Here is a 26,710-nt window from a genome sequence, read left to right on the forward strand (position 1 = left end):
CTTGACCCTTGCACCAGGGAGGCAACATACCATCCTGGAGTCTTGATTGCGGCCACAGACACGTCTATCTATTCCGCTTAAAATAGAATCCCCTATCACTATAGCTCTCCCACTCATTTTCCTGCCCTCCTGTGCAGCAGAGCCACCCACGGTGCCATGAACTTGGCTACCCAAAGCAGTGTATCTGTTTTGCAGGGGGATGACTGCAGGGGACCCCTGCACTGCCTTCTTTCCATTGCTCTTCCTGTTGGTCACCCATCCCTTATCTGCCTGTGTAATCTTTACCTGTGGTCTGACCAACTCACTAAGTACTTGAGAAAGCAAAGTTTTGGGGAGCAGAGAAGAATAAATTTGCACCTCACATATAAAAACTGTAAATCCTTATGTGAGACAGAGAAAAAATATATAATGCAAATAATTGTCATGCGTCAGAGAGGAATTTCCCAGAGTTTTTTGTTGAATTAACCAAAGGATTATTTTGGTTTTTTGCCTCTCTCAAGATTCCATGGCTGGTGGGTGATGATGTGAGGAGGCGGATGTGGCTAGGGGTCATGGTGTGCATACGTTACATCATGACAGGCTTGATGGACCAGCTGATATTTTACTCATTTCATTTTCATATGTTTGCAACTGGGAATAAGAGTATTTTTTTGTTGCAAAGAAAGGTTGTTGGCCCTAAATAAATTTGTATTGGTAATCAATACTTGCATCTTAAGCAGCCGTTGTAAAGAAGTAGGTAAAGAGTTTTATAAATATTAAAGCTGTGAAGCCTGTATCACTGCAGTGTGTGATATTTTTACCTAATGTGAGTCAGGTAACATATTTAAGGGTTCAATTTTCCTCAAGTGATTTGCGCCATTTTTTTGGAGCAGGCTGCTTTTTTTGGCCTAAGTTAAAAAACCACTGTTTCCACGATCAATTTGTACCAGCGTAACTCAATTAGTTACGATATTTTTAGGTACTTTTTTTTCAGTCAAAGGGGCCGTAACCTGCCACCCGCGCCAATTCTGGCTAGTTAGCAAGTTTGGCCAGCTGAGAGTTACTCCAGTTCTTCTTAGGCCAGCGTATGTGGCCTCTGCAGAAAAACCTTCTGGAGAATTAAGGAAATCGGCGCAGGTCAGGAAATCGGTGCAGGTAAGTGCAGCAGATGCCCGGACAGCAGCAGCAGGGAAGGCGAGAGAGAGGGGGAGAGAGTGAGGGGAAGCCTTTTGGTATAGTTAGATGCAGGGACCGGGAAGGAGGAGGCCATTTGACCTGGGCTAGGGGCGGGGGAGCAGACTGCCAGGCCACTCGAGGCCAAGGTCGGGCGGGGGGGGGGTGGTGGACAGGGAGGCCACTCGGGGTCTGGGTCGGGTGGGGGAGCGGACCAGGAGGCCACTCGGGGCTAGGGTCGGGCGGGGGAGCAGACCGGAAAGGCCTTCGGCCTGGGATGGGGCAGGGATCGGCACCAGCATGGGTGGGGGGGGGGGATACTTTAATAACTTGAGGTAAGTTGTTGCAATGTATTTTAATGTGTTTTTAAGTTACTGCAATGTATTTTAATGTGTTGCAAGCTGAGCTGTATGTTTCACTTTGTAGCCTCAGCCTACATTATGTCACTGGTTACCGTGGCAACCCGATCGTTTTGGCACAGATCAAGGTTCTACCCCCAAAACTAAAGGACAGGTTAGGCTGCACCAAAATGAAGAAATCCAATGGGGAAACTTAGAACATTTCTTTTTGGTGTACTTGGGCCCCCAAAAATGGGCGTAACTCTTCAAGTACGCCAAAAAAAAGCTTTGGGAAAAATTGAGCCCTCTGTGTCTGCCTTGGCTCAGTAGTAGCCTTTTCTTAATAAAACCATAAGGAAACATTGGGTTGCCCTGTTGTCATCAAACTGAAACAAACAAAAGGGACCCATTTTCAAAGGGGCACAACTAATACAGAACTAAACCATAAAACAAAGGAAACTTATAAAATTATGTATTACCAACCATGTCCAGTACACATTCCAGTCCCTGCGGTGCCCACTGGTCACAGGAGGCCTCGAGTATATTGCCGGACACTGCATGCATGTTCTCCAGGGCCTCACGGGCATGTACATAACCGCAGATGAGTGGCAGTTAGCCAGAGCAACCACCCCCACAGGCCGGGTCCAATGTGGACCTGTAAATAGCCACCTTGGCCAGACCCAGGAGCAGACCCACGAGGAGGTCCTCCAACTTGACCGCCCCCACCCCCCACCCTGCTCCGAAGATCAGGATATCAGGAGCGTGGGACTGAAGTGGAGCTAGATGTTGAGGAGCAGCCCCTTCAAATAGTGGAAGGAGCTCAATGGTAGCATTCTCACCTCTGAGTCAGAGGTTCTGAGTTCAATTCCCACTCCAGAGACTTCATAGAATCATAGAATGTTTACAGCACGGAAGATAGCTATTAGGCCTGTCGAGCCTGTGCCGACTCTCAGCTAGTCCCACTCCCCTGCCCTTTCCCATAGCCCTGCAATTGTTTTACCATCAGATACTTATTCAACTCCCTTTTGAAAGATAAAATTGAGTCTGCCTCCAGCACCCTTTCCGGCAATGCATTCCAGATCTTAATCACTCTCTGCATAAAAAAGTTTTTTCTTACATCGTCTTTGGTTCTTTTGTCAATCATCTTAAATTTGTGCCCTCTGGTTCTCGACCCTTCTGCCAATGGGAACAGTTTCTCTCTATCTACCCTGTCCAGACCCCTCATGATTTTGAACAGCTCCATCAAATCTCCTCTCAATCTTCTCTGCTCCAAAGAGAACAACCCCAACTTCTCCAGTTTACCAATGTAACTGAAGTCCTTTATTTCTGGAAACATTCTTGTAAATCTTTTCTGCATCTTCTCTAAGGCCTTCACATCCTTCCTAAAGTATGGTGCCCCAAATTGGACCCAGTACTCCAGTTGGGGCCGAACCAGTGTTTTATACAGGTTCTTCATAATTTCCACACTTTTGTACTCTATTTATAAAGCCAAGGATCCTGTAAGTCTTTTTAACTGCTTTCTCAACCTGTCCTGTCACCTTCAATGATTTATGTACATATACTCCCAGGTCTCTCTGTGTGTGAACCCCCTTTAAGATTGTACCATTTAGTTTATATGTCCTCTCCTCATTCCTTCTACCAAAATGCAACACTTCATAGTTTTCTACGTTAAACTTCATCTGCCATGTGTTCACCCATTTCACCAGCATGTTTATGTCTTCCTGAAGTCTATAACTCTCTTCCTGACTATTCACTATACTTCCAAGTCTTGTGTCATCTGCAAATTTTGAAATTGTGCCCTGTACACCCACGTCCAAGTCATTAATATATCTTAACAAAAGCAGTGGTCCGAGAACCGACCCCTGGGAAACATCACTTCCTCCAGTCCGAAAAACAACCGTTCACCACCACCTTTCTGTTTCCTGTCACTTAGCCAATTTCATATCCATGCTGCCACTGTCCCTTTTATGCCATGGGCTTCAATTTTGCTGGCAAGCCTCTTATATGGCACTTTGTCGATCACCTTTTGGAAGTCCATGTGCACTACGTCAACTGCATTGCCTTCATCAATGTTCTCTGTTACCTCATCAAAAAACTCGATCAAGTTGGTTAAACACGACTTGCCTTTTGTCATGTATGTACATGCTGTTTGTAGCCACCAAATAGTGTCATTGTTGGAGGCCACTAAGCAGCACGCACATGGTGCTGCTCTGATATAAAAGGCCAGCCATTTTGTGAGTCAGGCACTTTGGACCGAAATAAAGCAGAGACAAGGTTGTACCTTGTTCAGTTAAGCAGTACTCGGTTTGTACCTTTATTACATACATAACACCTTTAACAAATCCCTGCTGGCTTTCCCTAATTAATCCACCCCTATCCAAGTAACTGTTAATTCTGTCCCTGATTACTTTTTCTAAAAGCTTCCCCACTACCAAGGTTAAACTGACTGGCCTGTAGTTGCTGGGTTTATTTTTACACCCTTTTTTGAACAAATGGTGTAACACTTGCAATTCTCCTGTCCTCTGGCACCACCCCCATATCTAATGAGGATTGGAATATCATGGCCAGTACCTCTGCGATTTCCTCCCTCAATTCCCTCAGCATCCGCTCCGGGTGATTTATCTACTTTGAATACAGCCTCTTTCTAATAACTCTTCTTTATCAATTTTTATCCTATCAAGTGTCTCCACTACCTCCTCCTTCACAATGTTTATGGCAGCATCCTCTTGATGAAGACAGGTGCAAAGTACTCATTTAGTATCTCAGCCAAACTCTCTGCCTTCATGCATAGGTCTCCTTTTTGGTCCCTAATCGGCCCCATCCTTCCTCTTACTACCCTTTTACTATTTATATGCCTATAGAAGACTTTTAGATTATCTTTTATGTTGGCTGTCATTCTATTCTCATACCCTCTCTTTGTCCCTCTTATTTTCTTTTTCACTTCTCCTCTGACCTTTCTATATTTAGCCTGATTCTCAGATGTATTTGGAACCTGACATCTGTCATACACGCTCTTTTTCTGCTTCATCATATTCTCTATCTGTTTCATCATCAGGGACTTCTGCCTTTAATTGCCCTATCTTTCCCCCTCGTGGGAATGTACCTCGAATGTATCTAAACTCTTTCCTCTTTAAAGGCAGTCTAATGTTCCACTACAGTTTTGCCTTCCAATCTTTGATTCCAGTTTACCCGGGCTAGATCCGTTCTCATCCTACTGAAATTGTCCTTCCCCCAGTTAAACATTTTTACTCCAGATTTCTCCCTGTCCTTTTGCATAGTGAATCTAAACCTTATGAGACTATGATCACTGTTCCCTAAATGTTCACCTACTGCCACTTGCTCCATTTGATTTACCTCATTTCCCAGAACCAGATCCAGCAATGCCTCCGCCCTTGCCAGGCCAGAAACATACTGATCAAGAAAGTTCTCCTGAAGACACTTCAGAAATTCTTCCCCTTCTCTATCCTTAACACTATTACGATCCCAGTCTATATTAGGATAGTTGAAGTCCCTCCTTATTACTATAGTTCTTGCACCTCTCTGTAATTTCTCTGCAAATTTGCTCCTCCATATCTTTCCAACTATTTGGTGGTCTATAGAATACACCTAGTAGTGTAATGGCACCTTTATTATTTCTAAACTCTAGCCATATAGATTCTATCCTTGACCCCTCCAGGACATCCTCTCTCTCCAGCACTGTAACATTCTCCAATATTGCCACACCACCTCTTATGTTTCCTTCCCTTTCTTTCCTGAACACCTTAAAACCAGGAATATTTAATACACAATACTGCCCTTTGAGCCAGGTCTCAGTTATTGCCACAACATCATATTTCCATGTGGCTATTTGTGCCTGCAGCTCATTTACCTTTTATACTACGCTTCGTGCATTCACATACATACACTGTAAACCCATCTTAGACCATCCTGTATTCTCTCTTAGTTGGATTCCTCCTAATACCTTACTATTTCATACTATTGTGCTCTCTGCCTTTCTCAATCCCTTGAGCACTTTATTTCCCCTTCCTAATGCGACATCCTTGGTGCCCAAATTAATTTAAACCCTCGCCAATAGCACTAGCAAACCTCCCCTCGAGGATATTGGTTCCCATCCTGTTGAGGTGCAACCCATCCGGCCTGTACAGGTCCCATCTCCCCCAGAACTGGTCCCAACATCCCAGGAATCTGAAGCCCTCTCTCCTGCAGCATATCTCCAGCCACACATTCATCTGCTCTATCCTCCTACTTTTGTACTCACTTGTGCGTGGCACTGGGAGTAATCCGGAGATTACTTTAAGGTCCTGCTTTTTAATCTCTTTCCTAGTTCCCTAAAATCTGCCTGCAGGACCTCCTCCCTCTTTCTACCGACGTGATTGACACAAATATGGACCACGACTTCTGGCTGTTCACCCTCCCAATCAGAAATGTTCAGCAGCCGCTCAGTTACATCTTTGACCTTGGCACCAGGGAGGCAACATACCACCCCAGAGCCTGCAGCTGCAGAAACACCTGTCTCGAATCCCCTACCACTATTGCTCTCCCATTACTCTTCCTGCCTCCCTTTCTCCCCCCCCCCACATCCCGCCCCCGTACAGCTGAGCCACCCGTGGTTCTGTGGACTTGGCTCTGGCTGTACTCCCCAAAGGAACCATCGCCCTCACCAGTACTCACTTGATTACATAATCCAGGCTGACACTTCAGTGCAGTATTGAGGGAGTGCTAGAGGTGCGGTCTTTTGGATGAGATGATAAATTGAGGCTCTGTTTGCCCTCTCAGGTGGCCTTAAAAGATCCCACGACACTATTCGATGACAAGCAGGGGAGTTCTCCCGGTGTCCTGGCCAATGTTTATCCCTCAACCAACACCTAAAATAGATGATCTGGTCATTTGTTTCATTGCTATTTGTGGACGCATGCTGTGCACAAATGGGATGCCGCATTTCCTACATTACAGCAGTGGTTACACTTCAAAGGTGCTTTATTGGTTTTAAAGGCTAGTAAATTGGGCACTTTACCAATTACATGAGTTGGACTGGATTTTTAAAAATATTATTTTACAGGGAGTGCTATTGGATGTTTGAAAGGCCTCGGATGGTAAAGGAAGGCCTCTGAGAAGACAGAAAATGCTGGAAAATATTTAGCAGGTCAGCAGCATCTGTGGAGAGAGAAACAGAATTCATGTCTCAGGTCGAGGTGTTGCCTGACATGCTGAGTATTTCCAGAATTTTATGCTTTTATTTCATATTTACAGCATCTGCTTGCAGAGGGAAGAGGAAGCCATGGAAAAGGAAGGCGCAGAAGTCGAAGACGCAGAAGAGGAGGAAACAGAAGGATGCAACCCTGACAGCCCCTTTCTGGCTGGTATATCTGGAATGCAATCATCTGTCTGCAGTATCAGTGACCACAACCCCAATTCTCCTTTCAACATTTGTGTCAGATCTTACCTTCTCTCTGCTACTGACCATCATACAGTCAGTCCTTTTGGCTACAATGCTGAAATAATAGCCACCACAAAGCAAACTTTCTAATCCAACTTTATACATCTAACCATCCAATATGACATTAACACATGCGCTTTCTCCATCCACCACCTGTTCTTTAGGTCCCGGGTTTTTTATTGGACCTCAGCCTTGAGCCGTTTGTAACGTTGCTTTATTGCTCCCGAGTTGGGTTGTTACTTGAGGCTCAGAAATGCCCTGCGCTTATGATCTATTAGCTCTTGGATTTTCTGATTGTTTTCAGCAAACCAGTCCGGGTGTTTTCTGTTTGAGTAGCCAAGTGTCTCTTCACAGGCACTGGTTATGGAGACCTGGAGGGCAACCAAGCGCTGTGGGCATTGAGCATCTCAGGGTCATCAAGGCACGCCAGAATGGCTGTGAGACGCTGGCTATATAGGGTTCTCTTAGCTGGGTCTTTAAGTGCCCCGGTATTAACTTTTTTGTGGCACTACTTCTGCTGTCCTCTCTGCTTTGGGGCTATGTTAATATTGATGATGGATCGGATTAGGTGATGGTCCGTCCAGCAGTCAAAAGAATTTTGAAAATCAACTCATCACCCTTATGCATTCCCTTAGTGACTGTCTTGTTTATGCCTTTGCCTATCTTACTGATGTCACGCAGTGTTACCCTAGTGGCTGCATCATGGCTGGTGGAAGGCTGCTGGTTTTCAGTGGGGGACACTGCAAATGGCCTTGCAGGTCGACTTTGATGAGCTGGTGGCTGGGAGTGTGAAATCGAGGAATGGTGTTTTTTCTTCTTCTGCATTCTCATCTTGTCCAACCACTGGCTGGGCAGCCTGCATTTCTTGGATGTGCCTTGTATTTGGTACAGATTGTTGCAAGGTGAATGATTAGTGTTGATGGGGCGGGTGTGGTGGGGGGGGCCGGGGAGGGTCATGCACTTAGAAGTTTGTGAGGCTAGTGGTGCAGTTGGTAGGAGATGGTTTTTGAAGATGCATTCACTGACCTTGACCACTGGGCTGAGGTCATGAAGCTTCTTTGGGCACTGGAGCCAGGTCGTAGGGGCGACACTGTTGACAGTGATGGCCGCAGTGGTCTGGTGAACAGGAAAGGATGAACAGACTGCGTCTCTTTTCTCTTGAAAAAAGATGGCTGAGGGGTGACCTAATAGAGGTCTTTAAAATTAATAGTGGATACAGAGAGAATGGTTCCACTTGTGGGGAAGAGCATAACTAGAGGCCATCAATATAAGATAGTCACCAATAAATCCAATAGGGAATTCAGAAGAAAATTCTTTACACAGAGTAGTGAGAATGTGGACCTTGCTACCACAGGGAGTGGTTAAAGTGAATAGTATAGATGCATTTAAGGGGAGGCTAGACAAGCATATGAGGGAGAAGGGAGTAGAGTTAAGCTGACAGATTCAGATGAGGAAAGATGGGAGGAGGCTCGAGTGGAGTTAAAACGCCGGCATGGACTGGTTGGACCGAATCGCCTGTTTCTGTGCCATATATCCTATGTAACCTTTTTTCTGGAGGGCCTCCTGGCCCTTGTGGGTAGAAGACCTCTCTTGCAGTGTTGACCCCCTGCATAAAGCTACAATGCCGTGTGCGAGACCCTGGGTACCTCTTCCCTGGCTTGCTGAGCCATTTGTGTTAGTGCTGAAGCACTTTCCCCCTTTTTTTTTAGATGCAGAAGGCAATTAAGAGTTGAATACTCCTATTTGGGAATTCTTGTTAATTTTAGAAGACAGCTCCACTTTAAGGGACCGTAAATGACAACCTTGCTTTTAGAGAAGGATGTTCTTGCTGCAATGACGCTACGGCTACGCTACATTGGGCCTCCTGCCGGGACTAATGCCACGAAAATAGCCTTGCACGGGAGTTTAGCGCTGGGCTAATGTTAATCAGCAACCAGCACCAATATCCCATTCCTGCCAGTGACATTAATTTCGGCGGTCGTTAACTCTGGCCCGTGGTGGAACTGGCAGGTTTTTAGCAATCTCGAATTTCTAGGCTAAAGTACTTTGGGATGTCCTGAGGTCTTGAAAGGCACTATATAAATCTAAGATTCTTCTTTTCTATATTGATTTAGTAAACTTGTTGCATTGCGTCATTCTCATGTATAAATTTCAGAAACTGTACTGCAGACCCCAAACTATCCATGAGCAACACCATAGGATATCTACTGGTCTTGTAGGAACAATTTGATTCTACAGCTATGATCCAACTAAAAAGTAATTTTTGTATTTGTTCATGAGATCTAGGCTCCACTGACAATGTAAGCCATATTTATTGCTTATCCCCATAAAATTAGTCAATTTTACATGGAAAGAATTGACATTTATTCAAGAGCATGAACAGCGATTTACTTGCACTTCTTTCAATTTAATATACTGTATTCGCTGCTCACGATGTGGTCCCCTTTATATTGGGTAGACCAAGTTTAGATTGGGTGACCGCTTTGCGGAGCACCTCCGCTCAGTCCGCAAGTGTATCCCTGAGCTTCCGATCGTCTGTCACTTTAATTCTCCCACACTGACCTCTCCGTCCTCTGTCTCCTATACTGTTCCAACAAAGCTCAACGCAAGCTCAAGGAACACCAACGCATCTTTCGTTTAGGCACTTTACAGCCTTCTGGGCTCAACATTGAGTTCAAAAATTTCAGAGCGTAACCACTGGCAGTTTTGGCCCCCCCACCCCCACGAAGCCTGTTTCTTTTTTTCTCCACATCTCTAATGGCAGCTCGTCATTATTCCGCTATTCACACCCTACCTTGACTAATATTTTTCTAACTCCTGGCATTTCCATTTCAATTCGGCCCATCATCCCTTTTGTCTCTCTAATCTCTCCTGCCTACCACCCTATCAGACCTTCCCTTTTGTTCTTTCTCCCCCCCTTTCAGTGCTTGTTAAGAATCTGTTCTTTCCCAACAGTCTCCAGTTCTGATGAAGAGTCATCGACCCGAAACGTTAACTTTGTTTTTCTCTCAACAGATGCTGCCTGACCCGCAGAGATTTCCAGCATTTTCTGTTTTTATTCCAGATTCCAGCATCCACAGTATTTTGCATATGAATATTTTTCCAATTGGCTTAAAATGGTGCCTTTTTACCACTAATTCTTGCAGTCACATGCCCCTGCTCCTATCATATGATTTGTACCAATACTTGAGCATGAGGTATGATGTAGTAACCATATATAAAAAGTAGTGGATTGTTTGAATTTTTGTGATTACAATTTGACTAGTGGGTATTTCCTGGTTCACAACCATCACGTTTTGATGATCGCATAAATTTTGATTGTGCTTTGTTATTCCCGAGTCCAATTTTGTTAAATGTGGAAGAGTTGTTTTGAAGTGCATTATAAGTCAGTAACAAATGAGCGATTTTGTTGTGATAAATTACAAAGTTGAAGCTGAAGAGATTGATATATTCATCACTGATGCGGTGTTGCAGTTCATTAAGTCACTAAAGCTGGAGTGATTAAACAGAATAATCCTCCTCCTCCCCCAGCTGCATATATGAGGCAGCAATACTTCAAGGAGATATTTCAGCCAAATTTATGAACACATATTATCACTGGAGAGCCTGACCACACATAACGGGAATTTATGTGGGGAGTATGCGTGGCCAACAAGTGAGGTTTCCTGCTGGAATTGCTTACTCATGAAATCATCCCACTATGAGTTTTGCTCTTGCCATTTATTGTGACATCTTAAATCTCCAATGTGATAATCCAGTTCTCCTCCACATTATGGGCTGGATTTTCGGATCATTTGTGAACAGGTTTTGGCCGGGTTTTGACCCTCCACGGCGAAAAATGGGGTGTGAGCACTTCTCCGTCTGGGCACGATCCTCTGATCGGGTTTTGCGGCAGTGCTTCCGCACCGGGTGTGCAACGGCTCCCATTGCGACATCGGCAGAAACATCCGACCCGTATGCCCCCTCTGGACAGTGGTCCAGCCCTGCCGGCAGTGGTGAGTTGGATAAACTGCAAAAAAGGTTTATTCTTTTATATTTTTGTAGCTATTTGTGGGGTAAGGGTGTTGGCAATGTTTTTGTGAATTTTTGTTTTTCCCACCCCCCCCTCCCCCCAAGGCCTCTCTTGGAGCGCTCCCGGCCCCACACTAAAGTTGACGAGGTTCACGTTTTTGCGCCATGAAAGTCGTACGCCTCCCTTTGCACTGCGCCCCTGGCAAAAGTTGCTCCACACAGCGCAAACGTTAATCGGGTGGTAAATTTCCCGTCCCGCCTCCGTTTTCGGCCCGAAAACGGAGAAGCCAAAAAACTATTGTTACTCTGTATGTAAAATATTATAGTGCTGATCCTCTTCTTCAGTCATACAGAGAGTTTGTTGTAGTGATGTGTTCATTTGACATGGGTCTAGAATCCTTCTCCATCCACAAATTGTAACCGATTATAATTGCAGTCCTTGATTGATACATGGCTTTCAGGACTAACGACCTTACTTTGCAGCAACACAAAGAACCTTGTGCATTTGTTTTCATTTTTTTAAATGTTCTACGAAACATGTGGTTTTAACTGACAGACTTAAAAGTAAAATGTTGCAATAAAAGTCACCATACAAGTTGAACACGAAAAAAACTGTAAATCTCTTGCACCATGTTTGTGCTCCATTACAATTACCTTTGCTTTGAAGGCAGACTTGAGGAATTCCAAGGCAGCGATGAAGCGTGGCTCCCCTGTCAGGAACGCAGTACGCAAACATTCTTGACCTAGGAGCTAAAGCAGCTTCTAATACTTCTTTGTTTTAAGGGCTGATAATAAAGATTATAAAATATAGATTCGGTATTACTTAATTTACTGGAGTTATCTCGTTTGCGGAACCAAAGCTCTAGAATTGTTGTTCAATTAAGGCTATTTAAAACAAAATTGATGTCTTAATATGATGGCTTGGAAAGAAGAAATTTGCATTCCAGAAGCTTATTTTGTAGCATTGCATAATGGAAAATCCCATCAGCCCAGAAAATTAGATTTAATAAGTATTGAAAAAAAGTATTTTGGCATCAGTTATTTAGTGATGTTTTCCTAACAATATCTGCCTAGATTAAGTGAAAATGTAAATATAGGTTAATAATTTGTAATTGATGTGATTAAATAAAAGCAGCCATTGATGTGATTTTTAAAATGTTTAATGCTAATATTTTGAGTTAATTAAAATCATTTTTTATTGCCCAAACATTTATAAATAAGGTAAACACTATATCACAGTTCCTCCATTTTGAAACTTAAAAAAATATATATATATACTGATTTAAGTGATAAATAGGTTGGACTAAAATATTAATTTCAGACTCCTTTTAAAATGCTGGTAAGAATCAATTATGTATTTTTGATTATTTCTATTTAAACTATACAGTTAATCAATCAATAAACTGTCTTAAACATGGCTTTTGAGAATCTGGTTCTTTAATGGAACCCCAATTTTTTAATACAATTTATATGAATTTCACTCTTAAATTATTCACCAAGTGTGCACCTCTCTTAAAAACATGCACTCACTGTTATTATATAGAATAATTAGAAGTTAAGTAATTAGCACTGAACATGCTTAAAACTACATAATTTAAATGCAGAAAGGCACCTCTAGTGTGCCTGACTATTTAAAGATGAAGGATAATGAAGCTTGTGGAAATACTATTTAATGACCAACTTCCAAAAATAGGATCTAAGAACTGAACGGTAAACCAGAAATTTGGTTCCCAAAATCCAGTCACGTGTATGGAATGATCTGCCACTCCCTTAGGAAATAAACAAGGATTATAGAGCCCGCTCTGCATGGGATATGCATAAATATATCCACAGATTAAGGCAGTTAATAATGGTCTACTACTTTTAGAAAAGCATCACAAAGCAGCTGGTGTGTGACCTTGACAAATGCATACATTTATCTTCATAAAACTATGATTATTGCAATGAAATTAAATACATGGACAGTTATGAATTGCAGTTTGGTGTTAATAATGTGCTTATATCATAGATTCTAGAGATCCTGAGGCTGTTCCAGTAGGTTTTATGGTAAAACAAGAGACTTTGAGATAATTAAACCATATAACATTTTGATTTTCAACATTTCATTCCCACTATTAAAATTAAAAATGCTGATACATTTAAAAAAAATCTATAACCTGTAAACCTGGTTAGAATCATGTAGATAAGTGACATTTTAATTTATCTGTGGATACTGTCAAATCAGAATTAGGATGTGGAGTACTACAGGTCTTTATAGCTTCAAAGGATACGCTTGATTGTAAAATATTTACCCCAAAAATGCGAATACTAAATATATTGTAAAGCGGAATTAGAGAAACATGCAGAACAATTCATAGCAATTTCCAAATTAGCTCATAAAGCACACACAAGGCTTCCAATGCATAGGATATTTGAGATCCTACTACATTCAATTGCTTACACTAAAATTCAGTGTAATCTTTTACTTTTTTATAAAATACCTGCTGTTCTTGAAATTCTACATTGATCTTCTAACGCTGATGGAAACATTGTGATTTGTATGTACATATTTTGAAATGTATCCGTAAATACTCAAAAGGGTTAACAGATTAATTTTTGCAAGCCTTACACAGATTCAGGAATATCAGTATGTGTGGGCTTTTAAAAATTGTTGTGTTTTAATTGTTTGGATGGACACATGTTTAAATGGCTTATCTGAAGTCATACAGATGAATGGGCAAATTTTTGCTTTTGCTGTTTACTTATAGATTTGGGAAATCTTATTTAATGTGTGACATTAGAGTACGGTTTAAAACTATTAAAATATTTTATGAAAAATTGCAATACAATAACGAAACAGATGTATTGTTCATTTGTCCTCAAAGAGCAGGTAAGCTTAGCAAAACATAGCTAACCAAATAGCAAACCAAAAAGCATTTCCCCTGGAAGGCTGAATTTAATGTCAAGTTGTACAATACGTTATGATAGTGTGTTCCTAATTTTGTTTTAAGCACACATAAACTTCTGTTAAGGCAGACTCGATTTAATTTTGTACAAAAAGTTGGAAGTTTTATTTCAAAGAAATTAAAAATATGGAATATATAAACTTTTCTATTGCTCTATAAATATAAAGGATTCTGTAATGGTGAACAAGAATAAATGAATACCAAGTTCAGACATTTTTTGCTCATCAGGGACTTGAAGCCAATAATGAATTTGAACCATGAGTACAGGCTTGTACGGTGTTATGGCTACAGACTCCTATTAATTATTTGATAACAATCATGCAAATTATTTTAAAATACAGTACAATAAAAATGCCTGTATGTGCAGTTATGGTGCCTTTAAAATGCTTGTACTGCTTGTACTAAAATGCTTGTAATATAGTACAATGGAAAAAAAGGGCATTTGCCATTTTCTGACTGGAATGGCCCACATTTCAATCAATGGATTAAACGTGCAGGGAATCGTGCTACACAGTATTTCTACAAATAATTTGTTTTCTGGACCACTCGCTTGGAACAGAGTGGGAATTTTTTTAAGCACTAATAAAACATTGATTGAACCTTATTCTGCTCTACCCCACACCAAGGACTACCTCTGGGTCCTAACATTACCCTCAGCTCAACCTCTATTCAGTTCACATGCATCTGAAGTTCAATATTCCCCCTGCTCTCTAAAAAAACAAAAAGGCTACCAAGAGTGTTAATTTTGCTTATTCAGCTGTTCAGTGTCTGGTAAGTATAAACATTCCCACCTGGTTTTCAGACTTTTAAACAATTTCTTGATTTGGTGCTACTGAATAGCAGTATTTGTTGTATCTCCAACAAAAATGTAAAAGCAAAGCCAAGTCAAAACAATCTATAACAAAGATGCATTCAGGATGATCTTTCAATACGACTAAATTAACATAAGAATGGAGAGTTTATTTCTAATGCACCAGCCAATAAAATGTCTATTGACGACAATTATGGGGAATGAATCAAAATAATCGGCAAAACTACGCCCTGCATAATTTCAGTTTTCAGATTTTTTTTTGATCCCGTATTTTTGTATAAGTCCACTTAGGGTAGATTAATATGCAAGACTAAAGCAACCAGAATTAATTAATTTTATTATCCGGGAAGCAGGGCACCCATCAGATGCGGATCATGCTAGATTGTAATTTGGGTGTTCAGAGGTAAAAGCAATGCGTGAGACCATGATTTCGTCTATTTTATTTACCCATGCTCTAAAATATTCTAAGCTGTGTAAAGTATAATTATGTTAACATGGTTGGCGTTAGGACCCAAGGGAAGCCTTTCATTCCGGGCTAAGACTAATTGTCCCATTGCCTCCAGGTCCAATTTATGTCTCGAAAGGTTCAACATTCAGACATGCGAGTTGGCAGGCACCAGGATCAACTTTCAAGTCTGACTCATTTGCAGTTCGTTCTCCGTCTTCGACTACAAGTTGAGTTACGACAATTCTTGTTTGCCGAGCACTGAAACAACCAGTGCCTTCCCCATCAAATAAAACTCCACAAATTGGGGAAACAAGATACACCTCTGGAGGTGATATTTTAAATACAAATATATAATTACAAAAAAATCTTACAGATGCTATTTACAAACATACAGTATTTGAAATATAGTTTGTCACATCTCAAATCTCGGGCTTCACTTTGTGTGTGTATGTGTGTTTTTCTCTCCCCCACCCCCTGCCTTTCCTGGCGGGGGAACTGTTGACTAAAAAGCGTCTCTCACACTGTCGTCTCGCCGTGCTTACTGTTTGTGAGTCTCGTGTAGAACTTGCGCCATGAATGTAAAGTCTTACCGGACCAGATCCAAAAGCCGGAGGTGATGCCCACTATAAGTGTCATGAGGTATTTGATCATGTAGACGGTGAAATCTGGCGTCATGTGCGGGTACTGGCTATGGGGGCAGGGAATGGCGTAACTTTTGCAAGCTTGGCTGATCCAACTTTTCTCCCACTGGTCCCTGAAGGCTTGCTCGTAAAAGTAACAGGCGATGACGATGGTGGCGGGCACGGTGTAGAGGACGCTGAAGATGCCGATGCGGACCATCAGCTTCTCCAACTTCTCGGTCTTGGTGCCGTCGTGCTTCATGATGGTGCGGATGCGGAAGAGGGACACGAAGCCGGCCAGTAGGAAGGAGGTGCCGATGAAGAGGTAAACGAAGAGCGGCGCCAGCACAAAGCCCCGCAGCGCGTCCACGTTGTTGAGCCCCACGAAGCAGACCCCGCTCAGGACGTCTCCGTCCACCTGGCCCACGGCCAGGATGGTGATGGTCTTGATGGCCGGCACGGCCCAGGCGGCCAGGTGGAAGTACTGAGAGTTGGCCTCGATGGCCTCGTGGCCCCATTTCATGCCGGCCGCCAGGAACCAAGTCAGCGACAGGATCACCCACCAGATCGAGCTGGCCATGCTAAAGAAGTAGAGCATCATGAACAGGATGGTGCAGCCTTCTTTCTTGGTTCCCTGGGCGACGGTCTTGTAGCCGTCTTCCGCGAACTTCTCGTTGCAGACCACCTTCTCTTCCAGCAGGAAGCCGGCGATGTAGGCAATGGCCACCATGGTGTAGCAGCCCGACAGGAAAATGATGGGGCGCTCGGGGTAGCTGAACCTCTGCATGTCCACCAGATAGGTGAGCACCGTGAACAAGGTGGAGGCGCAGCACAGCACCGACCAGATCCCGATCCAAATCCGGGCAAACTTCAGCTCTTCTTGGCTGAAATACATCAGGCCGTTGGTGCGGGTGGGCTCGCAGGGAGCCCCGCAGTCCTTCTCCCCCAGAAAGTGGTAGTTGAGGTAAGTGGGCACTTTCAAAACCCGGGGGCAAGTGAACTGGTCCCGGCTGGGGTACACTTTAGGGTAAACGGTGCCGGCATCGGGCAACGACTGGGTGGGATCTAAAGTCGGGCTGCCCTTATCCGTGTTGTTCTGTCCAACGCACAGGTCGATAGATCCGTGCACCGGAAAGTTTTCGCACCGGAGGGTCTCGGGCCACTGGAAGCCGAATTTGTTCATGAGCGCTTCGCACCCCTGCCTGGCCCGCTCGCACAGCGACCGGCACGGGGGGATGGCCTGCTCCAGCACGGTGCACACCGGGGCGTACATGGAGCAGAGGAAAAACTTCAACTCGGGTGAACACTGCACTTTCACCAGCGGGTAAAACTGATGAACTTCCAGGCCGGCGTCTTCCTGATTCGTGTGTCCCAACAAGTTCGGCATGATGGTCTGGTTGTAAGCAATATCCGTGCACAGAGGGATCGAGATGGGCTGGCAGAAGCCGTGGTCCGGGATCGAGATGCCCCTCTCGCCGTTGTACTGCCCCTGTGGCCGGACGGGTCCCAAACCTTGCAGGAAGAGATGGAGCACAAGCAGCCAGCGAGCGCTCGCAAGTTTGCACAGATCCAGATGGAAACAGTTACACACAGCCATACTTTCCCTCGCTCTTTCCTTCTCTTCAAACTACTTCTTTCACTTCGGTACACGGATTTGTTCTACGGCATTAAATGCAGCAGAAGTTTTTCTTTTACATATATATCAAATTTTGAACACTTACGTTTGGGGATACAAGTTTATTTTGGAAGCAATTCAGATGCCATCAAGAAAAACAGCCCCAAACTCGAGCAACAACCCAGCTCCGACTCCACTGTCCATTTGTGTCACTCCATCAGTTCCCTGCCGCCGGTTTCCAGGAACCCCTTGCTGTCTGGCTGCGCAATGCGGGGCGCGCGCCGGCAAGAGGCGCCTTGAAACCGGCTCGGTGGGGCGGGGGGGGCTCCTTTCTACAAACTCCAGCCAATCGCGGCACGATTCCGGCCCAGCCCGAGCCGAAGCCAGCGCTGCGATTGGTTGGCGGCTGTGCGGAAATTTGAATAATTGGCAGCACTTGTTGGCCGGGGCCTGGGGAGAGTCTGCACGCTCGGAGCCCGGGGATTGCACCTTTTATACCCGCCTGTGGCAGTGGGGCAAATCAGAGGTAGAGACTCACTCCGGCCACGGAAGTCAAAGCCCCCGACTGGGGAGCAAAACGCTGCAGGCAAAAGGGCAGGACCCTGGGCTTCCCAGGTCAGACCGCTGCATCACAGGGACCCGAGGCTAACGGCGGGGTGCTGAACCGCGGGGTCACAGGCTGCGGGCGGAACGCTGGAGCCCGGGACACTGACCGCAGCGAGTGCAGCCCGAGAGAGTCGCGAGTTTGCAGAAGGGAATATGAATGAAGCATATGCATAGGTATCAAACCTAGAGGGAGCTGCTCTTTGGAGTTTTCTAGAATGTGCGGGCTAGGAGGCTGAAAGCTTCAGGGAGATGGGGAGATTAGGGAGATACGGCTCTGAGCTTCCAGTAGGACGATTTCAGGAGTGGAGGAAGGAGGACGCGGCTCAGGAACTGGACGTGTCAGAGCTCTGGAGTTAAAGGAGTCGCGGCTGCGAGATTCTCACTCTTGGGACTGAGGGGGGAAGTGGGGACTGGGGTGGCAACTTTCAGGAGGGTATTTGAAAGAGTACGAAACGAGGGAGCAGGGACCTCCCCCAGCACTTACAACAGAATGTCACTCTTGGAAGTTGTTTTTCTTTTATACGCCCAGTGAGAGTAAAAAAGGAATTTAGCGTAACTTTTGCATCTTCAGGTTTTACGTGCAGTCACGGAGATTACTGGTATTACAGCTTCAACTACAGCCAAACATGAGTGATTTTGCAATCTAAGTTTTGTTTATGAGCCCAAGTCACGACATTGTTTTTTATTGCTTAGTTAATGTGTGAATTGAAGTAAGGCATATTGCATGAAGTAGCAGCAATAAACGCTTTAAAATTCAGTATGAATTTTGAAAATGAGTACACTGACCTTTTTGTCATAAGCCGAACAGAGAGCCCGAGGGGGGTACAAGCCGTCGCTTTGTGTTTTAACGCTTCAGTCATTACTACGTTTCCAAGATGATGCAACACATTATGCACACAAAAAAGTTCCCCAATTCATTTTAAGGCAAACTGATTCTTTTAAAATGTTGCAAGTCGCAGCAAGTTGTCGACCGTCATGTTCATTTCTGATGCCCCTAACATTTTAATCTCAGTTGTCAACAATCAGTCATTGGTTTGATTGTAGATTTTGTAGGGTGTTTTTAGTAACGTGTTGTAGAGCTTTTATTCGTTGTGATATAGTACTATTGAAATAATGGGTTATTTGCCTCTTGTCTAAATCAATTGGGCCTGTTATCAACTCTTGTTTTGATAGCACTTCACAAGCGAGACTTTGATTAGAAGTGACGTTAATTTGACGCTGCGGTGACGAGGCCAGAACACGCTGACAATCGTTCGGGCATCATTGTGCATTAGTAGATAAAAGGCTGCTAAGTTAAAATCACAGTAGAAGCAAACCACATTGAGCGATGGCAATTAACACATCAATTATTCAACATCTGGATGTATTTGCCTGCCATTTTTTTTTCAAAATATACTTTATTCATATAAAAAATTTGCACAATACATTGGAAGATAGTTCAGTACATTTGGATGCGGTCACCAATTCCATGCAATACATTTGGATGCTGACGGCAGTTCCGTTCAATTCATTTGCTTGCTTTACATTTCGAGGTACATTTCAGTACAATCTGGGATACATTGTAATACAGTCATCATATTAATTTACTAATGAATACCAGCAACAGGTATATGCTTATGTCCTTTTATTGAAACAAGATTAGTAGGGTGGTCTTCATTCTTCAAACTCTCTTAAAAGTGAGAGTGACTGTCTTTCCACTGATTCCTGGAAATATCTATTCGGTATGCAAAACGATGCACAGCCTGCAAAAAAAGCCTCATCTGTATTGGAAACACAAAATACTGCGAGTGCTAGAAATTTGAAATAAAAACAGAAAATGCTGCAAGTACTCAGCAGGTCAGGCAGCATCTGTGGAGAAAGAAACAAAGTTAATGGGCCAGAATTTGAGGTCGGATGCATCCGACTGAATTTTTTTTTAACGAAAGTGCCTAGTGGTCCCGGAGGAACAAACACTTACGCTCCGAGGCCTTGATGTGCAACCCAGCGCAGAGGCCCATACATCCCAGGAGCATAAGTGGGGCCTGGACCACCAATGAAAATAGAGTATTCTCATTGATAGTAATGGTGAGTTCTGTTTGTGTGGGCCTCCCTTTACCATCAATGAAAATACCCCCAAAACACAGAAATACAATACATAAATAACAAAAAACATAATCACATATTTAAAATTAATTGAAATTAAATGTTTTAGAAAAAAATATATTTTTTTGAATTTTTTAAAATATGTTTTAATAGGGTTAAAAATAAACTTACCTTAATGGACAGGGCTTATAATATAAAAATTGGTGATCAAATTTAATTTTTCTATCTTTTAAAACTCAACGCTCGTAAAAGCAGGCCTTACGTCTGCTTTTACCACGTGTAAGAGTTTTAAGGACATTCGCTGGGCAAGAGTTGGGGAAATAGCCCAAATCTCCACCCGCGAAGACCTTTCTCCGGGGGATGCATGCGATCTGTCAAAGTTAATTTTGACAGTTCGTAAGTACCAGGTTTAGGCGCATGTGCTTCGCGCGCCCAAATTTGGAACTTGCGGGGCCTCTTCAGGCGCGTGTGCACATCTTACACACCCGGAGAGGCCCCAATTTACAGCCCACTATTTCAGGTCAATGACCTTTCATCAGAACTGGGCGAATGGTCATCGGTCTGAAACGTTAACTTCTTTTCTCTCTTCACTGATGCTGCCTGACCTGCCGAATATTTACAGCATTTTCTGCTTTTATCTCATCTGTATTGATGCTGATACGTGACTTGCTGATCTCTCTATATAAATGTGGGTTTTGTGACTGTCACAACTTTACAAGGATGATACCAGAAATGCAAGTTTATACATATCAGGAAAGGATGAATAGACTGGGTCTCTTCTCTTGAAAAGAGCAGGCTGAGAGGTGACCTAATAAAGATCTTTAACATATTGAAACGCTTTGATAGAGTAGACACAGAGAGAGTTTTTCCACTTTTGGGGAAGAGCAAAACTAGAGGCCATCAATATAAGATAGTCACCAAAAAATCAAATAGGGAGCTCAGAAAATCTTCTTTATCCAGTGAGTGGTGAGAATATGGACCTTGCTACCACAGCGAGTGGTTGAAGCAAATAGTATAGATACATTTAAGGGGAGACTAGATAAGCATGTGATGGAGAAAGGAATCGAGGGTTATGCTGATAGAGTTCAAAGAGGAAGGATGTGAGGAAGCTTAAGTGGAGCATAAATGCAGGTAAAGAACGGTTGGGCCGAATAGCTTGTTTCTGTGCTATATATTCTATGTAATTCTATGTAACTAGTGGATGCCTCACCAACTCTTGATGATAAGCATATGGGGCTTGAAGGCTAAATTTACTCTGAGCTTAAGTTGGTTAATATGCCAAAATGGCTGGGGTTCATTTGCCCTGTACCCATTCTCCTTGTAGGTGAAATCTTCATTATCTGAGAAGCATCTGATATTACTGTCAGCAGTGGCCAATGATGTAGAGGAATCCCTTGAAAGATGTTGCTGTCCTGTAAATATCAGATGAGGCAAGCTGAATAACCTTCACTGGCTGAATCATGGGAACTTTGACTAATTAAGTTTAGCCTAAGGACTTTCAAAGTATGTAAGTATTGGCGCTATGCAATGGTCGGTACCATCAGTATGCATAGGTAAAACTTTGCTGGGTTGACTTGACTGTTCCTCTGAGAGAATGACCAATACTTTGAGGACACTGAACTGATCTACTTGCAGGGAGGATTGGAAATTTTGGATCCCAGTTGAGATTTCTCAAGGTTGGTCAAGAAGCGCAGGCCTTTTTTTACTAAGATTCTGCTGAACAGTTTTGCCAACTGCCTCTAGAACAAGCCTCTAAGCAGCCATTAACCTGCATGTTGCCCCTCGGCAACATAATCCCTAAACACATCAGGTTCCACATGTCTGTTGATGATGCCCAGCTCTACCTCACCACACCTCCACTGCCTCTGATTTTTCACGTTGCTTCTTCGCCATCCAGTAATGGATGAGCAGAAATTTCCTCCAATTAAACATTGGGAAGACTGAAACAATTGTCTTTGATCCCTGCCCCAAACTAACCTTCCCTCGCCATGGACTCCATCCCCCTCCCTGGTCACTGTCTGAGGCTAAACTAGAAGGCATCCTATTTGACCCTGAGCTCAGCTTCCCAACCACATATCCTCTCCACACCAAGACTGCCTACTTCCACCTCTGCAACATCACTTGTCTCTGCCCTTGCCTCAGCTGATCTGCTGTTGAAACATTCAGCCATACCTTTGTTACCCTGGGATTTGACTATTCAAATGCTCTCATGGCTGGCTTCCTACATTGCACTCTCCGTAAACCCATCCAAACTCTGCTGTCTGTATCCTAATTTGCATTAAGTCCCGTTCACACATCACCCCTGTACTCGCTGACCTACATTGGCTCCTAGTTTGACAACGGTCTGATTTTAAAATTCTCAACCTTGTTTTCAAATTTCTCCATGGCCTCGCCCCTCCATTTCTCTGTAACTTCCTCCAATCCTCTGAGTTCTCTGCGCTCCTCCAATTCTGGCCTTTTGCTCATCTCCAATTTTCTTCACTCCATCATTGGCAGTCGTGCCTTCAGCTGCCTGGAACCTAAGCTCTGGAATTCCCTCCCTAATCTTCTCTGCCTCTCTATTTACTCTCTCCTTTAAGATGCTCTTTAAACTTACCTCTTTGACCAAGCTTTTGGTTGCCTGTCCTAATATCTCCTTACCTGGCTTGCTCCTGTGAAGTGCCTTGGGACATTTTACTATGCTAAAGGTGCTATATAAATGCAAGTTGTTGGTGTTATCCAGGTGAGATACATGCAATACTGTAACCGGAAATGCCACTACTGCTGCAAATTGATGCCTGGTTTAAAAACTGAGTGTCACAGAGGTAGATGGAAGTACTTTGTACTGGTAACTTTATGCTCTGAAACCGATTCTGACGTTTTTTTGTTAATATTCCTGGATTGTGGTGTGTAAGTATGCTACCAGCCAATTCTCTGGGCACAATGTTTGACCAAACTGATAGATGGTGACAATCTTGAAGTTCACCTGGTTTATGAATTAAGTTTCTGGTAGAAGAGGAAGACTGGAAGTCATTGTGGGGTAGCATCTCAGTCATACAGGAACCTCTAGCTATTCAACACTAGGCCTGCTGTTGTTGAAATGGAAGCTGTTAATGTGTTGTCCACCTGATGGGGAGCAACACTGGCATGGGCTTTACCCTTAAAGGCCATGCCTGTCCTGCTGTGAAGAAAGAACCAGCCTTCATATATTACCAAAGAAACATGTGAATTTTCAGACAAGATAGTAAATCATAGTTCTCTTACTTCAGAGCCTTCAGAATGCCAAGAGCTACTATTTTTGTAGTTTTCAATGCATCATATTTTTACCTTGACAAATAAAACTAAAACCTAGTCATCAGATAACTAAGAAGAAAGACACATTTATATAGCGTCTTTCATGACCACTGGATGTCTCGAAGCACTTTACAGCCAATGAAGAACTTTTGGAGTGTAGTCACTGTTGTAATGTGTAAAGTGGCAGCCAATTTGCACACAGCAACTCACAAACAGTAATGTGATAATGACCAGATAAACTGTTTTTGTCATGTTGGTTGAGGGATAAATATTGGCCAAGACACCGGGGATAACTGCCTTGCTCTTCTTCGAAATAGTGCCATGAGATCTTTTACTTCCACCTGAGAGGGCAGATGGTGCCTCGGTTTAACGTCTCATCCGAAAGACGGCACCTCCAACAGTGCAGCACCCCCTCAGCACTGCACTGGAGTGTCAGCCTAGATTTATGTGCTCAAGTCCCTGGAGTGGGATTTGAACCCACAACCTTTTGAGTATGCTACCCACTGAGCCACTGCTGACACTAGCTAAGTCAGTAAAGATTCCAAGTAGGACAAATGTAGCATTTATGATTTAATATGTTTTTCCTAACATAAGACGTGTAAAAATATGATGTACTGAGGGCACATACTTGTCTATCTATAATCCTTGTTTTTACGCAGAAGTTGAAGTATAGCTCTTTCCTGTCTAGCGTGAAGGTGGCATTCTGAATGGGAGCTCAGAATGCGCTTTACATTTCTCTTCCACTTCTCTCCTCCTGTGAAATGGTACAATCTCATCACCTACAATGAAGAGTCTAAATGCAAAACATTATCTATTTACAGATGTTGATTAGCCTGTTGTTTCATTTCCAGCATTTTGTTTTTGAGTGACTTCATCAATAATAAAATAAAGTTCAATCTCCACATACAAAATTGTAAGTGCCATCATTTATTGAAAGGTGAAGAACTCTAGCACTTGCATTTTATTCAGGTGATTTTCCTCCCACTTTGGTATGTAAGGGCTCATTCTGCACCATATCCTTAGTTATTTGCTGGAAAGAAGGCAGCATAATAATGAAAACCATGTCACACACATAGATCAACACAGCTTCAAGTAACAGAAAATCAGGACGAGAACTGAGGAAGCAGCTGGTGAGGTGATTATAATGTGGAATGTGGACTTTTTGATGAATGAGGAAGAGCATACCTATGGTAAGTAATTTAATACTCTTATTTTTTAACCTCCACAAATAAATAGGAATAGATCAAAGTATTGCAGAAACTGGTGGTGTGGTTCTACTAGGGGCCAAAGTGCTTATGCTAGTAGGATCTGTGCAGGCAGAGGCAGGAAAATCTTGAGTCCCTCAAGTCAATGGCTTCTTAACTGCTGAGTGCAGTTGTTGAAATTGCTGCAGGGTGCCTCAGTAGGGCGTGCAATGTACCACATAGACTGTTAGTCATGGTGATTTTACATTCAAATTTAGATATTTGAGGAGGCCTGCAATAGTTTTGAAATAATACAGTGGTCCCATAAATGTGCTTCTTTCACTCTTTTAAAATGGATGTTGGTTGTCATGTCAAAAATGAAGACAATTGCTGCACTGTGAAGTTTTGGAGATGTATGGCTTAGACAAGGAAAAGTGTAAGGGCATTTGCATTTATTTGCCATCCATAAACAAATTTCACTTTTAAGTCTGTATGTCAACAGAGCCAGTTATTTCATTTCACCTCAAACCATTAATTTGTATATAAATTAACAATCCCGGTTAACTGCTATCAAAGGTGCAACATTCTAAAACTATTTAAAGTTTAATGGCAAACTTTATTGAATGTTTACATTTTTAGGACTATAAGGTACATGTGTCAGTCCTGGGGCAGGGGAGTCTAAACTGAAATATCTCGAGTGTAGCACTCAGCAAAATGGTCACGGTTGTACATCTTGTTAGTTTATATGGTATGACTACATTGCTGGGACCAATGTCCTGGTGGGAAGCTTAAGTAGTACTGTGGGAGATGGGCACCAGGATGAAACAGAGAGGAGAAACCAGGTGCACAGAGGAGTGGGAAAGACAAATAGCACTAGAGTAGTTCAGAAATAGGAGGGGTCAGAAAGGAAGAAAATTCAAAGCAGTCTATGTTGGTTTTGGAGTGCATGTACATAAGTGCACGGAGTGTGGAAAAAAGGTTGGTGAGCAGTAGGCACAAGTTGCCAGCATGATATAGTGGCAATAACAAAGTCCTGGCTCAAAGAAGGGTAGGATTGGGAACTTAATATTCCTGGCAACAAGGTATTCAGGAAAGATAGGGAAGGATGGCTGTATTAATCAAATAAACTATTATAGCACTGGAGTTGAAGGGTCAAAGAGTCTATTTGGTTAGAAAGAAATACTTGCATCTATATAGCACCTTTCACGACTAGGGAAGGAGCTAGAGGAGCAAGTTTGAAGGAAAATTACAGAAAGATGCAAGAACTACAGAGTAGTGCTAATGGGCCATTTAAATTATCCTAATATAGATTGGGATTGTTACAGTGTAAAGGGGAGGAATATTTGAAATGTGTACAAGAGAATTTTCTTGACCAGTGTGTTTCCAATCCAATGAAGAAGGATGCAGTACTGTATTTAGTTCAGTGGAAAGAAGTGGGGCAAGTGTAGCATGTTTCAATGGGAGAGCAATAGGGAAACAGTGATCATGGAATAATAGACTGTTTACAGCACAGAAGGAGGCCATTTGCCCCGTTGAGCCCATGCAGGCTCTCGGCAAGAGCACTTCAGCGAGTCTAAGGAGGAAAAACCCCAGCTTCTCCAGTCTATCCATGTAGCTGAAGTCCCTCCTCCCTGAAACCATTCTTGTAAATCTTTTCTGCACCCTCTCGAAGGCCTTCACATCCTCCCTAAAGTGTGGTGCCCAGAATTGGACACAATAGTCCAGTTGAGGATGAACCAATGCTTTATAAAGGTTCATCATAACTTCCTTGCTTTTGTACTCATGCCTCTATTTGTGAAGCCCAGGATCCTGTATGCTTTTTAAACCGCCTTCTCAACCTGCCCTGCCACCTTCAACAATTTGTGCACATATAACCCCAAGTCTCTCTGTTCATGCACCCCCTTTAGAATTGTACCCTTTAGTTTTTATTGCCTCTCCTCGTTCTTCCTACCAAAATGTATCACTTTGCACTTTTCTGTGTTAAATTTCATCTGCAATCTGTTTGCCCAGTCCATCAATCAGCCTTTCTATGTCTTCCTGAAGTCTATCACTATCCTCCTTACTGTGCACTATACTTCCAAGTTTTGAGTCATCTGCAAATTTTGAAATTGTGCCCTGTACACCCAAATCTAAATCATTAATGTATATCAAGAAAAGCAGTGGTCCTAGTACTGACCCCTGGGGAACA

At 43.1% G+C, this 26,710-nt stretch overlaps 1 protein-coding gene across 1 annotated transcript; it reads right to left on the reverse strand.

Annotated features, from left to right (window-relative positions):
* Window positions 1–13,978: 13,978 nt before the first annotated feature.
* On the reverse strand, window positions 13,979–17,661 carry LOC139264595 (frizzled-1-like). Its single transcript, XM_070881316.1, has one exon. It carries the CDS (start codon window positions 17,357–17,359, stop codon window positions 15,659–15,661), a length of 1,701 nt encoding a protein of 566 aa, XP_070737417.1. The 5' UTR covers window positions 17,360–17,661; the 3' UTR covers window positions 13,979–15,658.
* Window positions 17,662–26,710: the final 9,049 nt, after the last annotated feature.

The sequence above is a fragment of the Pristiophorus japonicus genome, chromosome 5, assembly GCF_044704955.1.
Source record: "Pristiophorus japonicus isolate sPriJap1 chromosome 5, sPriJap1.hap1, whole genome shotgun sequence".
NCBI classification, from domain to species: domain Eukaryota; kingdom Metazoa; phylum Chordata; class Chondrichthyes; family Pristiophoridae; genus Pristiophorus; species Pristiophorus japonicus.

What these genes read in the sequence shown, in the direction of transcription:
- LOC139264595 (XM_070881316.1), bottom strand. Translation starts at nt 17,359, where the DNA reads ATGGCTGTGTGTAACTGTTTCCATCTGGATCTGTGCAAACTTGCGAGC.